Source organism: Martes martes (assembly GCF_963455335.1).
Source record: "Martes martes genome assembly, chromosome: 2".
Classification (NCBI taxonomy): domain Eukaryota; kingdom Metazoa; phylum Chordata; class Mammalia; order Carnivora; family Mustelidae; genus Martes; species Martes martes.
This window is the reverse complement of record NC_137889.1, coordinates 171737108-171751126: the sequence shown is the minus strand read 5'-3', so window position 1 is coordinate 171751126 and position 14019 is coordinate 171737108. Positions and strand designations below refer to the sequence as shown.

The window sequence follows — 14019 nt, the reverse complement described above, 5'->3', positions numbered from 1 at the left end:
TCCAACACTTCACTGGGACAGTTAGGTAATATACGTCCCGTCTCCTTTTGTTTCCTCTAGTCCACAGAGAAGAGCTGTTAAATAACAAAAAATATAGAAAAAATAAAAAGACAAAAAGAAGGTAAGGAGGTATAAGGGCATAGACGGTAAAGAGAAAAAGGACATATGGTTATGTCGTAAACTGAAAAAAATCTACCACTAGCTGGTTCTCTCAAATGTAAAAATGCCCCAAACTTTTAACTTGTGCCCTCAATGAAAGGCCAACGCTTGCTAAAATTTTAAAACTAAAATTCAACAATAACAGGTAGGCATAAAGACAAAAGACTGTTCTCTTCTCCTCAATAGGTATAGAAAAGAAAACACTTTACAAAGAGATTGTTTTAACCAGTAATATGTAAAAAAACCACAACATTCTGTTTTGAAGTCATCTTGAGCAACTAGCAGCCAAATACATATTTAAGAAAACTTTATCTAGCTTCCCATAACTGGATAATTCAAGAAAAGGTAACTGTCGCTCAGGAAACTCTGAAGGGGGGGGGGGAGTCTTCCACTGGATGAGGGGGTGGATTTGAATCCTAACTTCAAGGAACCTTCCAATCCTAACATTTTATGATCTATTAAAATAGAATACACACTATTCCAGAATGTAACAAATAAAACTGTACTACTGAAATACTATGCCTAGCATCTGCTTCAAAATAATAAAGGGATGAATTAGATCAAAGACTGGCCCTAAATTGATAGTTATTAAAGCCAGATGATAAGTACACCAAAGATTCATTATACCATTTGTCTTCTATAGATACTTAAAACCTTCCATAATAAAAGTAAAATAAAATAAAAATTATGCACTAGCATTATTAACTTCAAAATTTCATAATTCAGGGGCGCCTGGGAGGCTCAGTAGGTCAAGCCTGTGCCTTTGGCTCAGGTCATGATCTCAGGGTCTTGGGATCGAGCCCCGCATGGGCTCTCTGCTCGGCGAGGAGCCTGCTCCCCCCGCCCCTCTGCCTGCATCTCTACCTACTTGTGATCTCTGTCCATCAAATAAATAAATAAAAATATTTTTTAAAAATTTCATAATTCAATTTTCAGTATCACCCACATTCTCTCAAATCCACCTCCCTCCATTGTTATAGATGAATGTGGATCTGGGAGAAAAACAAAGGGGCAATTCACTTAGTAACACTTTCTTCAACCCTTTCTGGTTCCAATTCTTCTTTTCTTGTTAATTCTTTTTAATGATATCCCATAGTGACTTATGCATGAGTTGAACTAGATGCCTGAATCACAGAGCATATGGCAAGAGCGAAATCAATATAAAGGAAAGTAGTCAAAACAAACAAACAAAAAACCAAGTAAGATAGGTAAGAGGAGAGTACCTGAGAAAATTCCGTTTATAGATAGAACTGTTTTTGTTTAGAGTTATAAATGCCAGCTTCAAATATATGTATAATAAATGTAAAATGAGTAAAATGTAGGTTTTTTTTCCTTCCTAAGAATATTACTTTTTCGGGGTGCCTGGGTGCCTCAGTGGGCTAAGCATCTGCCTTCGGCTCAGGTCATGATCTCAGGGTCCTGGGATCGAGCCCCGCATCGGGCTCTCTGCTCAGCGGGGAGCCTGCTCCCCCCCATCTCTCTGCCTGCCTCTCTGCCTACTTGCGATCTCTCTCTCTCTGCGTTAAATGAATAAATAAAATCTTTTTAAAAAATAAATAAATAAATAAAAATAAATTAAAAAAAGAGTATTATATATAAAAAAAAGAATATTACTTTTTCTGTTAAATTCTAGGTGATTGTTTCTATAATCTTTCATATAAAGTTGTTCCTTCTTGAATGTCCAAAACAATTTCTTAGGAGCAGTGAGAGCCCAGAAATACTACATAAATAATGCTGGCCCCTAGAGTCCCCCCCCCCAGCCCATTTTTACTCCACATGCTATTAATATGCTCTACTAATATGCTCTGTCTTGCATTATTATCTGACAACTTTCAATATATAACCACCATAACATTAACCATAGCATTATTTGTTTTATATATGTGTGTGTGTGTATACACACATATATCAGAGCAACACAACTAAGCAAGCTTTATAACTACATAATTCATATTTTAAGTTTTCACCATAAATCATTTCTTCTTAAATTGCTTTTATTATTAAAATTTTATAATTTTTAGACTTCATTTAAAAAGAAAATGGGGAAGGGATGATATTTTTAAAAATACCAACAATTATTCCATAAATTCAAAACAACTCTTAGGAAGAAAGGTTCAAAAACTAAACTGTTCCTTTGCCACTATTACAGCAAAAGAAAAAAACAAGAGTTAAGTAACACGTGCAATATGGCTAATTTTCCCATGGGTATTCTACTTTTCAATCTGATTACTTTTAACACAACATAAAATAGTTTCCTCATTAGTTAATCATTATAAACAGTTTAACATTCCACATGGAAACACTTGCCTTAGTTATAGAGATTAAAAAAAAACAAAAACTCTCAAAAACCACCAAGAGCCCTGCAATAAATATTATCAAAATACATCTTCAAAATATTCTTCATGTACATGTTTCCAAAAAATATCTTAGTTTATGCCCTTGAGTAGTGCTTTTCCTAAATAAAATGAACAATTTCTCCTTAACAGTTTTATGACAAAAAGGCCACAATTTATACCCAAAAAGCATATTAAAATTAGTCTTATCAAAACAAAAACTAGTATTATCAAACATTAATATCTCATTTAGTGGCAGCAGCAGAAACACTTAAATATGACCAAACTTGCTTCCAATCAATAAAGAATATGGTATATTTATAACTTAATTATCCTACAAATGAGTATTATCCAATTTTTTAAAAATTCATCTACTTTTCCCCTGGGGATAAAAATACATTATATGTTTATTAAAATTAAAAAAAAATTCATCTACTTTTATTAAGGGTTTCTAAGAATGTAATGAACATTCTGCCTATTAAGTTCAGGAGGTACCTTGTTTATAAATATCCATTTGCTGGAAGAGTTCTAGAATGATAATGCTATTGCCATACTATCTTTTAAAAATACATCTAAACAACCTAAAAAAGATGCAAGAATATTTATAATGCCTACCTTTAAGAAGCTAGTGTATCATTCCATACACTATCTACTATTAAGATAAGAACGTGATTTCTATAAGATAACTAATGACCTTTTTCCATCTAATGATTGTCAAAAGGACTAAATGCATGGTATCCATGAAAGCATCCAGATGAGGCCTGGCATATAGGAGTCACTCAGTAAATAATACAAAACTAAATAATGTTAAGAAATGGCTCATATGCTGGCGCCTGTGTGGCTCAATGGGTTAAAGCCTCTGTCTTCGGCTCAGGTCATGATTCCAGGGTCCTGGGATCAAGCCCCGCATCAGGCTCTTTGCTCAGCGGGGAGCCTGCTTCCCTTCCACTCTCTCTGCCTGCCTCTCTGCCTACTTGTGATCTCTGTCAAATAAAGAAACAAAATCTCTAAAAAAAAAAAAAAAGAAAGAAAGAAAGAAAGAAATGGCTCATATGAACTATAATACAGGAAATAAAATTTTACCGTTTAAGATTTAGCAGGATATGCTAAAGACATTCTAGGGTCTTTAAAAATTTAATGAAAACTAAGATATTTTAGAATGCTGGGTTTTTCTGATGACTTTGGGTTAACTGTTTATTAAGGAATTATAAGACGACCTCATTCAAAGTAGACATAACCACCACTTCCAATATTCAGTCAATCCTCATTTATTCAAAAGCAGAAAGTAATTAGAAACACTGGCTTTGAAGTCAAAGGCTATTAGGACTCAAATCCCAGCTGTGCCACTTAGATGTCTTACCTTAAACAAGGCACTTAATTTCTCTGAGCTTAAGTTTCTTCATTCTATAAACAGTGATAACTACTTACCTCGTAAGATTTGTTTTAAGGATTAAATGAGAAAATACATGTAAAGCTCTGAAAGTAAGAACTCAGTAAATGCTACTATGACTACAAATTCTGTTATGATTTCTACTAAGCATATATCTGAAGGCAAGAACCTTGGATATGCTACATAACCCAAATTTACAATAATATTCATTACTGAAGATTTGCCTAATGAGGAAATAAAAAGCTATAAAAAAGCTTCTATCCTTATCTTATCACCCAATTCCATAGTCTAAAGTAGCTACAGACTTAGTTTGTGAACACAAAGTTCAGCAAAGTTGCCTCCTTTCTTTTTTCTGTCTTGAAACGATCATTCAAAGCTTTCCTGAATAAAGAAAATTAAATATTTGGAATACAGCCTGTGTGAAGACATATGAATGAATAAAATACTTAATGACAAACAGGGGAGAGGAGCTTTATAAAAAAAATAAGTATTTTATCAGTCAGAAATTTAAGGCAAGATTTGTTATAAATACCATATGAAGGGTAACTGAGCATCTATAGTCCATATATTAGAGGCTTAACATGCTAGATGTTTTCTACTGTTAAATTCTAACCTATATAAATTGTAACTTGGTTCTACTAAATCTATGTTGGGGAAAGAAAAAAATTAGCTAAAATTGAGTAAGAAAAATCAGTCTACAGCAATATCTAAATTTATTATTTAAATGTTGTAATATCCTAAGCCAAATGAAGTTACCTTCCATGTAATTTATAGATACTTAAGATTAATCTGATTTAATGTTTCAGGTAAGTTCTAATACGCACAATATTTTGATACAGAAAAAAGTACTTGCCTTCATATGGTGTGTCTGGAGGTCCTGCTATTTCTCCTCTTAATTCTGTAAAATTCTCATCTACAAGATCTACTTTAATTTGATTTTTGCTCGTCTTAAAAATAAACAGAAAATAAATGTTAGTTATATCAGCAAGAAAAAAGCCTATTTTAAAGTATTATCTATAAAAAAATTTTGAAACCCCCTCTTTAATAAACTTGATTATCTGCTCTAGTAAAAAATAATAACCTATGCTTTTCTAGGATTTAATTAGCCAGTTTTAAGAATATTCAAAACCAAAAAACTAACAAATTTTCACTTCATTGTTTTTAATGAAATAACACCACTCTGAACAACAGTACAATGGCTTGTTAACTTTATTGGAATGTTTAGAGAAAAAGAGCAGACACCTATTTTATATTTCCAACTTCATGTATGTTAGGTCCAACGTGATGAGTCTATTATTCTTCTGTAGATGAACGCTGCTATACTGTACCCCAGGTTACATGGTTTCTATCCATATAAACAGAAAACTCAGGGTCATTAAAAGCCATGTAGGGTATAAACTCTGACTTAAACTAACCACAACAGTTCTAGATGTTTAGGTTAACTAAAATACTATTCCATCCACCCAGCTGGTGAAAACTCGAAGCATCTAACTAATTTCCCTTTCCATAAAAATTCCTGAAGCCTAAAATGCCTCACTAGAATCATCTAATGCCTTGTATAATTTGTTTTAAGTTGCTTAGTTTAAACTAAGCTACACTGCTTAGTTTAATTCAGTGGCAACTACCTACTTTTCAAAACAGACTTATTTTAAATTTATCTACATCTATTTATTTTGCCCATTACATTTCTCAAAGTCATTTCATATCTATATTATCATTTCAATTTCTCAATCTGTTAATGGTGACCTTAAATGATTCAGAAAACCCTCCAAGGGGATTCACATTAGTGTTCAAAAGTACCTGTCTGCAAACGAGCTCTCCAACTCATACTTTGTAATCTACACTAATACCTTACTGGTCCTAAGTCTAAATTCCTAATATGATAAGCTTTCTCTTTTTTTCAATTGTTAAAAACATACATCCTTAATATACAAGTTATGTTTTCATTTTCTTGGTTACGATTTCATATTTTTACCTATGTAACACAACATATCCACTCTTAAAAAAAAGCCTTGCAGGATTTCAAGAGTAAATTTTTTGCTTTCAACTCTACCTTCTTAAGCTTGTTTACTGGATGAACAATGTAAGAATTACTGTTTAAAAGTCCATGGCTTCCTCCCCCAACCTCCAACAAGTAGATACCAATTTTACTCTTTTTCTATACTAAGCAGTTTATATTAATACAGAATGATAAGTACTGAAAAAATATATAACTTAAAACCCAAATTTTAAAGATTTCATATGACTTCTAATTAATCTTATCTTTTAATAATAACAAGATTTAGAAACTTTATACATTTGAAAAACATTCTAATTAGTAGGTTTATTTTTATATAACCTTTTTCTATTTTCACCTTTGGGATTAATGTATTTCATTTTTTTCTGAAGTTAATTTTACCCCCAAATTAAAATTAATTACAAATATACACATGAGAAACTTCTTCCTGTGCCCTAAAAAATCATTATCATCCTTGATATTTGCGGTGGAGGATGAAATATACAATCTTACCAATGATAAAATACTTTGTCCAGTATGCACAGGAATTAATAATGTTAAAATGAAAATCAGAGAAACCATACTTCCACTGACCAATTTAGAAGCTGCAAGTAGAACTATAAGACTTCCAATTCTCCCCTGAGAGTTCTAAGTAAAGCAAGAGTAATCCAATCTTGCAAATCATCAATGCTTTCAAAGTTCTTTATAGCTTTCCACAATATTCCCTTTCCAAAAAGAAGTAAACAACCCTAAAATGTCAGGATACTAAAGGACATGATTAAAGTTTGGGGGAGGAAAAGAAGAAGTAAGAGAAATCAGAGAAGCTGCCTTCCAGATGGCCCCCAAATCTCAAGTTAGTAAAATGCTAAATAAACAATTACTAATTGTATTAGTATTCCTCTGTCCTTGTTTCTGTCCTCATTATCCCCGAATTATAATTAGAAGAAAACAGACTTTTTTCTCTACAGAAAGCACACTATTAATGTATGAAAAATGTACTAAATTAGCTTAAAAAAAATACAATCACCATGATGAATCCATTATAAAGAAGCATGCTATGTGGTCTAGACAGAGTAGGATCTTTATCTCCAGATAAGCAAAGATAAAAAGAGAAAATGGAAAGTTAAAGACAGATTTTTCACAGCTTAATTTTCCACCATGCAATAATTATCCTTTATTATCTCCACAGTTTAACGTCCAGTTACTCCACAATCCAGATTTTTGATCCCAGTGCCCCCAACAAACTAACTTAAAATCAAAGAACTGTAAGGAAGATACAAAAAATGGCAAAAAAATGACAGTATTTTAAAAAGTATGCCCTTTGAAGTCTGACAGATGTGAGTTGAATCCAAGTTCCGCCACTCAACTGGCATTAATTTAGGTAAGTCACTTAACATCTCTCAATTTTATTACTCTAAAATGAGAACACAGATCTCAAATTTAATGAGAATCTTCAAGAAAAAAGCATAGCTACCCTTCCCCAATAATATTAATTATAAAAACCTTTGATTTCAAAGCCCTACTTTATAAAATTTACTTCACAGCTCTGTTTCCAGTCTAAGAATGGAAATGTTATTTCTAAAAGTAAGTAACAAAACAATATGTTTGTTATTCATTTTAATGACCAGGAATGCTAAGGCCTTTTGGATGAAACCCTGAAGAACTGTGTTACCACTGTACTACATTTTTTGTGGCAAGAGCTGCAAAACTGATTTTATTTTCTTCTCCCAACTCAACTAAACACACAGTTGGACCTTTGGTAGTTCTGTTTTTTTTAATGTTCCTTTGTGGCTCCAATGGGATTCTAACACATAAAAGGAAAAGACATGAATAGAAGTTACAGTTTCTAGCAAACATTTCTAAAATCAACTATTAAAAAATAAAGTATGCATAATAGCACATAATGTTAAATCTTATATGGATGTCATAAATTGGCATTACTGCTAATAAAGCAACAGTGCAGAATTTAAAGCAATTCTAATGGCTTTCCAAGGCCAAGTCTCTGGGTGAATTGATATCATCACAAAATTCGTCTAAATAATTCCTGGAGTCTATTATATGCCAGAAAGAAATCTCAAGTGTTAGTGAACAAAACTAAGTCCCTGCCCACTTGGAGCTTACATTCTAGTGAGAAAAACTAAAAACTGAAAGATTTTATCAGAAAAGCTCTAAGTACATTGTTATTTAACCTACTTAAACTTACATGTGACCTCAAGCAAGTTAATTAACCACTCAACCAAAGTTTCAACCTCTGTCAACTGGGAATTTTAAGAGTACTTACTTATGTACAGTTCTTGGGGGAATTTAATTAATACAATATATAAAACAATGTCTGCCAAAAAGTAAATGCTGAATGTATAGTAGTCACTTAACACTGTAATATGTTGACTTTTAACAATGATGTTGTAGGAGCAGAAAACTTCCGCCTAAAGTAAATACTGTATTTTTTTTTAAGGACCACTTGTCGCATTACACTCACTTGTATTTATTCAGGAAGATTTATTCTGAAACAAAATTTCAATCTAAATTTCAAATTTTAAATCTAAATTACTCCTGAAGTTATAGATTATTCTCATATGCTATAAAGAAACTATCAGTTTGTTTCCTAGTCAAATCACAACTACCAAAATTTAGGAGCACTGTTTATCAGTATCATGCAGATAAATGTGAATTTCATTCTTCCTAATTTGTTGGAAATGAGGCTTAAAAGGTTTAAGAGTTGCCATTATTTTCCCCTAAGTTAGTATGAATGACTTATTTTCCCCTACTATTCTAAGGCCCCCCAAATAAGAAAGATTTCCACTTTGCAAGCAGTTAATAAGTAAAAACTATTCTGAAGCTTGGGGCATGTCATATACCCAAAGCAGGTTGACATAGAAACTTAGAGCCCAGAAGGGAACTGAAGCCATGGGAACATTTATGGGAATGGGAACATTTATGACCCTTACTAAATACAAGTTTTAGATCAGTGCTATCCAACAGATATATAATAATATAAGCCACAGGGCACTTAGGTGGCTCAGTCAGTTAAGCATCTGCCTTCGCTGGGGTCGTGATCCCAGAATATGGGGATCAAGTCCTGCATCAGGCTCTCTGCTCAGCAGTCTGCTTCTTCCTCTTCCTCTGCCTCTCCCCTACCCCCGCTCATGTTCTCTTTTTCTCTCTGTCTCACAAAAACAAACAATAAAATCTTTAAAAAGAAAAAAAAAAGTAAGCCACAAATGTTCTTCAAGATTTCCTAGGGGCACCCTGGGCCCCTAGATGGCTGGGTGTCTGCCTTTGGCTACAGTTGTGATCCCAGGGTTCTGGGATTGAGCCCCACAGCAAGCCCCACATCAGGCCCCCAGCTTGACAGGGGGCCTGCTTCTCCGTCTCCCACTCCCCCTGCTTGTGTTCCCTCTCTTGCTGCGTGTGTCTCTGTCAAATAAATAAAATCTTTAAAAATAAATAAATAAAATTTTCTAGTAATCACATGAGAAAGAGTGAAGGAAGTACAGAAATTTACTTTAATAATAATTTATCTCCTATATATAAAATTACCATTTTAACATGTAATCAAAATAATAAACTCTGAGATATTTTCATTTTTTTTTTAAACCAGTGTCTTTGGAACCCAGTGTTTAATTTACAAATCACATGCACATTTCAATTTGGACTGCCCACACTTCAAGTGTTTAAAAGCCACATGTGACAGTCAAATCTACAGATATAGAAAGTAAATTATTGGTTGCTAAGAGAGGAGAGGGAAGGAAGAGATGGGAAGGATCTGCTAATGGGTGCAAGGATTATTTTTAAGGATATGAAACATTTTGGAATTAGTGGTAACAGCTGCACAACTTTGTGAATATACTAATAACCTCTGATTTGTACATTTAAAAAAGTCTAAAAACAGTTTTTAAAACTTGAAAAAAAGTCACATTTGGCTAGTGGCTACAATATTGGACAAGTGCACCTATGATACAGAACCAGGAAATAACAGTCTTTCCAATTACAGCAACAGTCTGTCATTAAAATTTTACTTTCTGGATTTCTGTCACCATACTTCACACAATATGTAATGCAGAATAATTAAAGTTCTGAACATATTAATCCCATAATATTTCCTGAGTACTCACTATTCACAAGGCAAATAGGTACTGAGTTCTAAAATGATCAACCAGAAATGTTCTCTAACCCACCCTATCCACATCTACAAAAGTTTCATTCTAAGGTATTAAACAATAAATTATACAATTTTTAAATGAAGTACAGAATATCATGAGAGTAATATTTAACAAAGAGAATCCAGAGGATAAGAAGAAGCTTCTCTGAGGAAACTACCTTGAAAAGATTTATGAATGATGCCAGTGATGGCATTTCAGGCAGAAAGTCCACCCTGTGCAAAACAGAAGCAATAATGGACCTGGCATGTTTAAGAATTGAAAAGCTACCAATATGCCTGGAATACACACAAAATAAAGGAGCAGAAATGAATTGGGGAAAGTAGGCAGGAACCAGATTACAGGGTCAGGAAGAACAATGAGAAACATTTAAAGCTGTGATTTAACAATCAGATTTGAATCTTTTCAAGAACAAACCACTGTAGTGAGGAAAAAATGCCTGGAGGTAGATTAAAGCAGATACAGAGAGAAAGGTTAGGAACCAGTGAGAGTAATTAGAAAGTCCATTTTGGAAAAAAAGGAAGGAAGCAAGCAAGCAAGGATGGAAGGAAGGAGAGGGGAAGGGAGGAAGACAAGAAGGAAGTAAGTTCACTTTGATGAAAAGAAGTAAATCAATCAAGAGAGAGAAGAGATTCGGGTTGCTCAGTCAGTTGAGCATCCCACTCTGATTTCGGCTCAGGTCATGATCTCAGGGTCATGAGATCAAGCCTCTTGTCAGGTACCCTGCTCAGCTTGGAGTAGCTTATCCCTCTTCCTCTGTTCCTCCTCCTGCTGACACTCCCTCCCACGCCTGTGCTGTCTACCTCTAAAATCATTAAAAATCTTTTTTTTAAAAAAGATTTTATTTAATTATTTGACAGAGATCACAAGTAGGCAGAGAGGCAGGCAGAGAGAGGGGGAAGCAGGCTCCCTGCCAAGCAGAGAGCCTGATGTGGGGATCGATCCCAGGACCCTGAGACCATGACCTGAGCCGAAGGCAGAGGCTTCAACCCACTGAGCCACCCAGGCACCCCTAAAATAATTAAAAATCTTAAAAAGAGAGAGATGAGGAAAAATTTCTAGGAATATGTTATTATAAACTACAAGCGTATGTTCTCTTAAAGAGGGAACAAGGATTACTCTTGTAGTTTGCTTTTCTACTGAGTGGATGATAATGCAATAAAAAACTAAGATAAGGAAACAAGAAAGTGAGAGGTCAAAGTTTGGGAAAGAGGAAAATAAAAACTCAGATTTGGACATGTTGAAAAGAGCTATATATGAAAATCCAAAGGGCCAAGAATATGGTTCATGATCTAAAATTCAGGAGTGATCTGGGCTGATGATACGATGACGAGCAAGATCAGGAAAAACCAAGGTAGTCTGTTACCACTGGCACCAAAGGAAGAAAAATATTTTGTTTTGTTTTTTTATTTTTAATTTTTAAATTATTTTTAAAAGATTTTATTTACTTGAGAAAGAGAATGAGAGAGAGAGTATGAGAAGTGGGAGGGTCAAAGGGAAAAGCAGACCCCCCTCCCCCAAACTAAGCAGGAAGCCCGATGTGGGACTCAATCTCGGGACTCCAGGATGATGACCTGAGCTAAAAGGCAGTCGCTTAATCAACTGAGCCACCTAGGTGCTTAAAAAAATGTTTTAAGGAGAGAGTAGCTAATGTTGCTGGCAGAGAGTAAAAATAATAGCTAATACTTATGTAACACCTTATAAGTAGTATTCTGATTTATATGTAGTAACTTATTTGACCCTTCTAACAATCTTATGTATTTACCAACACAGAAACTGAGATATAGAGGTCACACAGCTAATAATTAGGGAAGCTAAGCTTCAAAAATGACTTGTGAGCCAAGACATACATACTTAATTTCATTGACTTATCTTAAGATACCATCAATAACAGAATGCCCTGTTGTACGCCAGTGAGAAAAAAAAACCTTTACTTATACTTTGACACAGTATTTTGTCATTTAGATTTTTTAAAGGGGGGCAGAGGGAGAGAAAGAATCTTAAGCATGCTCCACACCTAGCACAAGCCAATGTGGGGCTCAATCTCACAACCTTGAAATCATATCCTGAGGTGGATGCCTAACCAACGGAGCCACCCAGGCGCCCCTAGAACTTTTTATTTTACACTTACTCAAAGAAACGTTAGACTTCACATATCACTTGTAAGACTGCAGAAAGAAAAAATAAGCAAAACAGTTATTTTCTTCACATTTAAAGCCCTGAATGTGTACACACACACACACACATCCAGGACCGTAAGTAAGAAACTGGTAACAGTGATTCCCTTAGGGTAAATAAAACTAAGAACTATGGGGGAGTCTAGGTGCCTCAGTCAGTTAAGCATCTGTCTTTTGCTTCAGGTCTCGATCCTGGGGTACTGGGACACAGCCTCATATCAGGCCCCTCTGCTCAATGGGGAGTCTGCTTGTCCCTCTCCCTTTGCCCCTTCCCCCGCTCTTATGTTCTTTTTCTCTCTCAAGTAAATAAATAAAAGCTTTAAACACACACACACACACACACACAACACAAACACACACGGATCTGGGGCAGATGGGAGACCACAGTGCTACCTGAAAATTATTATTAAAGGTCATCCCTTAGGGCGCCTGGGTGCTCAGCGGGTTAAAGCCTCTGCCTTCGGCTCAGTCATGATCTCAGGGTCCTGGGATTGAGCCCCGCATCGGGCATCTCTGCTCAGCAGGGAGCCTGCTTCCACCTCTCTCTGTCTGCCTCTCTGCCTACTTGTGGATCTTTGCCTATCAAATAAATAAATAAAATCTTAAAAGAAAAAAAGGCATCCCTTTTTCATTTTTTCCATTTCTGATGGGGCTATCATAAAGCTACTAAAATCAACAGCATGGTATTGTTAACAGACACACAGACCAATAGAACAGAATAGGGAGCTCAGAAATAGGCCCATACTTATATAGTCAACTCATCTTTGATAAAGGAATAATCTGATGGGAGGGAAAAAATTGTTTTTTTAAAAGATTTTATTTATTTATTTGACAGAGAGAGAGGAGAGAGAGAGAAGACAGTGAGAGAGGGAACACAAGCAGGCAGAGTGGAAGAGGGAAAAGCAGGCTTCCCACTGAGCAGGGAGCCTGAGGCAGGGCTCAATCCCAGGACCCTGGGACCATGACCTGAGCAGAGGTCAGATGCTTAGCGACTGAGCCACCTAGGTGCCCCAAAAAACAATTATTTTCAACAAAAATGGTACTAGACCAACTGGACATCCACGTGTAAAGTAATCTTCTATTACATTTTATGTTTTCTAAACTGGCAAAATTCTTAATATCCAATACTGCTAAAGTTGAAGGGATATCAATAAAGCTCAGAAGCCCTTTTAAAAGCAATACAGCAAAAAGTAATAACACCATAAAATCTGTCACACTCTTCTTTTTTAAAAAGATTTTATTTATTTATTTGACAGAGAGAGACACAGTGAGAGAGGGAACACAAGCAGGGGGAGTGGGAAAAGCAGAAGCAGGCTTCCCACCAAGCAGGGAGCCTGCCCAATGTGGGACTCGATCCCAGGACCCTGGGGTCATGACCTGAGCCAAAAGCAGCTGCTTAACAACTGAGCCACCGAGGTGCCCTTGTCACACTCTTCAACCCAGTATTATCACTCCTAGAAACTGCCTGAGGAAATAATTTCATTGCAGGCAGGAAAAAAATATATAACTCTAATGGAAATCACTGATGCGTTAAATATAATGAAAAAAACATTAATCTAAGTAACCAATTAATTCAGAGATGTCTACAAGAATTATAGTGCAATTTAACAGAATACTACAAACAAAAATAAATGAATATACTTCTGGTTTCCAACCTAACTTGTAAAAACTTAGAAATCACCACTCCCATCCACAGAGGAAAAAAGCTAAACAGAACTGAAAATCAACAACTCCTCTTAAATCCATCAGAGAACTGAAGCACAGGGCAAATGCTGCCCTGTGACGTGGTGACATGACTGGGAGA

At 35.1% G+C, this 14019-nt stretch overlaps 1 protein-coding gene across 2 annotated transcripts in view; it reads right to left on the bottom strand.

Annotated features, from left to right (window-relative positions):
* UBE2K (ubiquitin conjugating enzyme E2 K) overlaps positions 1-14019 on the bottom strand; it is a 76515-nt gene that overhangs the window by 27545 nt on the left and 34951 nt on the right. Inside the window, exon 2 of one of the 2 annotated variants that reach the window (XM_080796907.1) lies at positions 4736-4829. The exons of the other annotated variant lie outside the window; for it this stretch is intronic. Within the exon in view, the coding sequence (XP_080653033.1) occupies positions 4736-4829 (94 nt within the window). The remainder of the gene's footprint in view (positions 1-4735; positions 4830-14019) is intronic. 2 annotated transcript variants of the gene reach the window in all.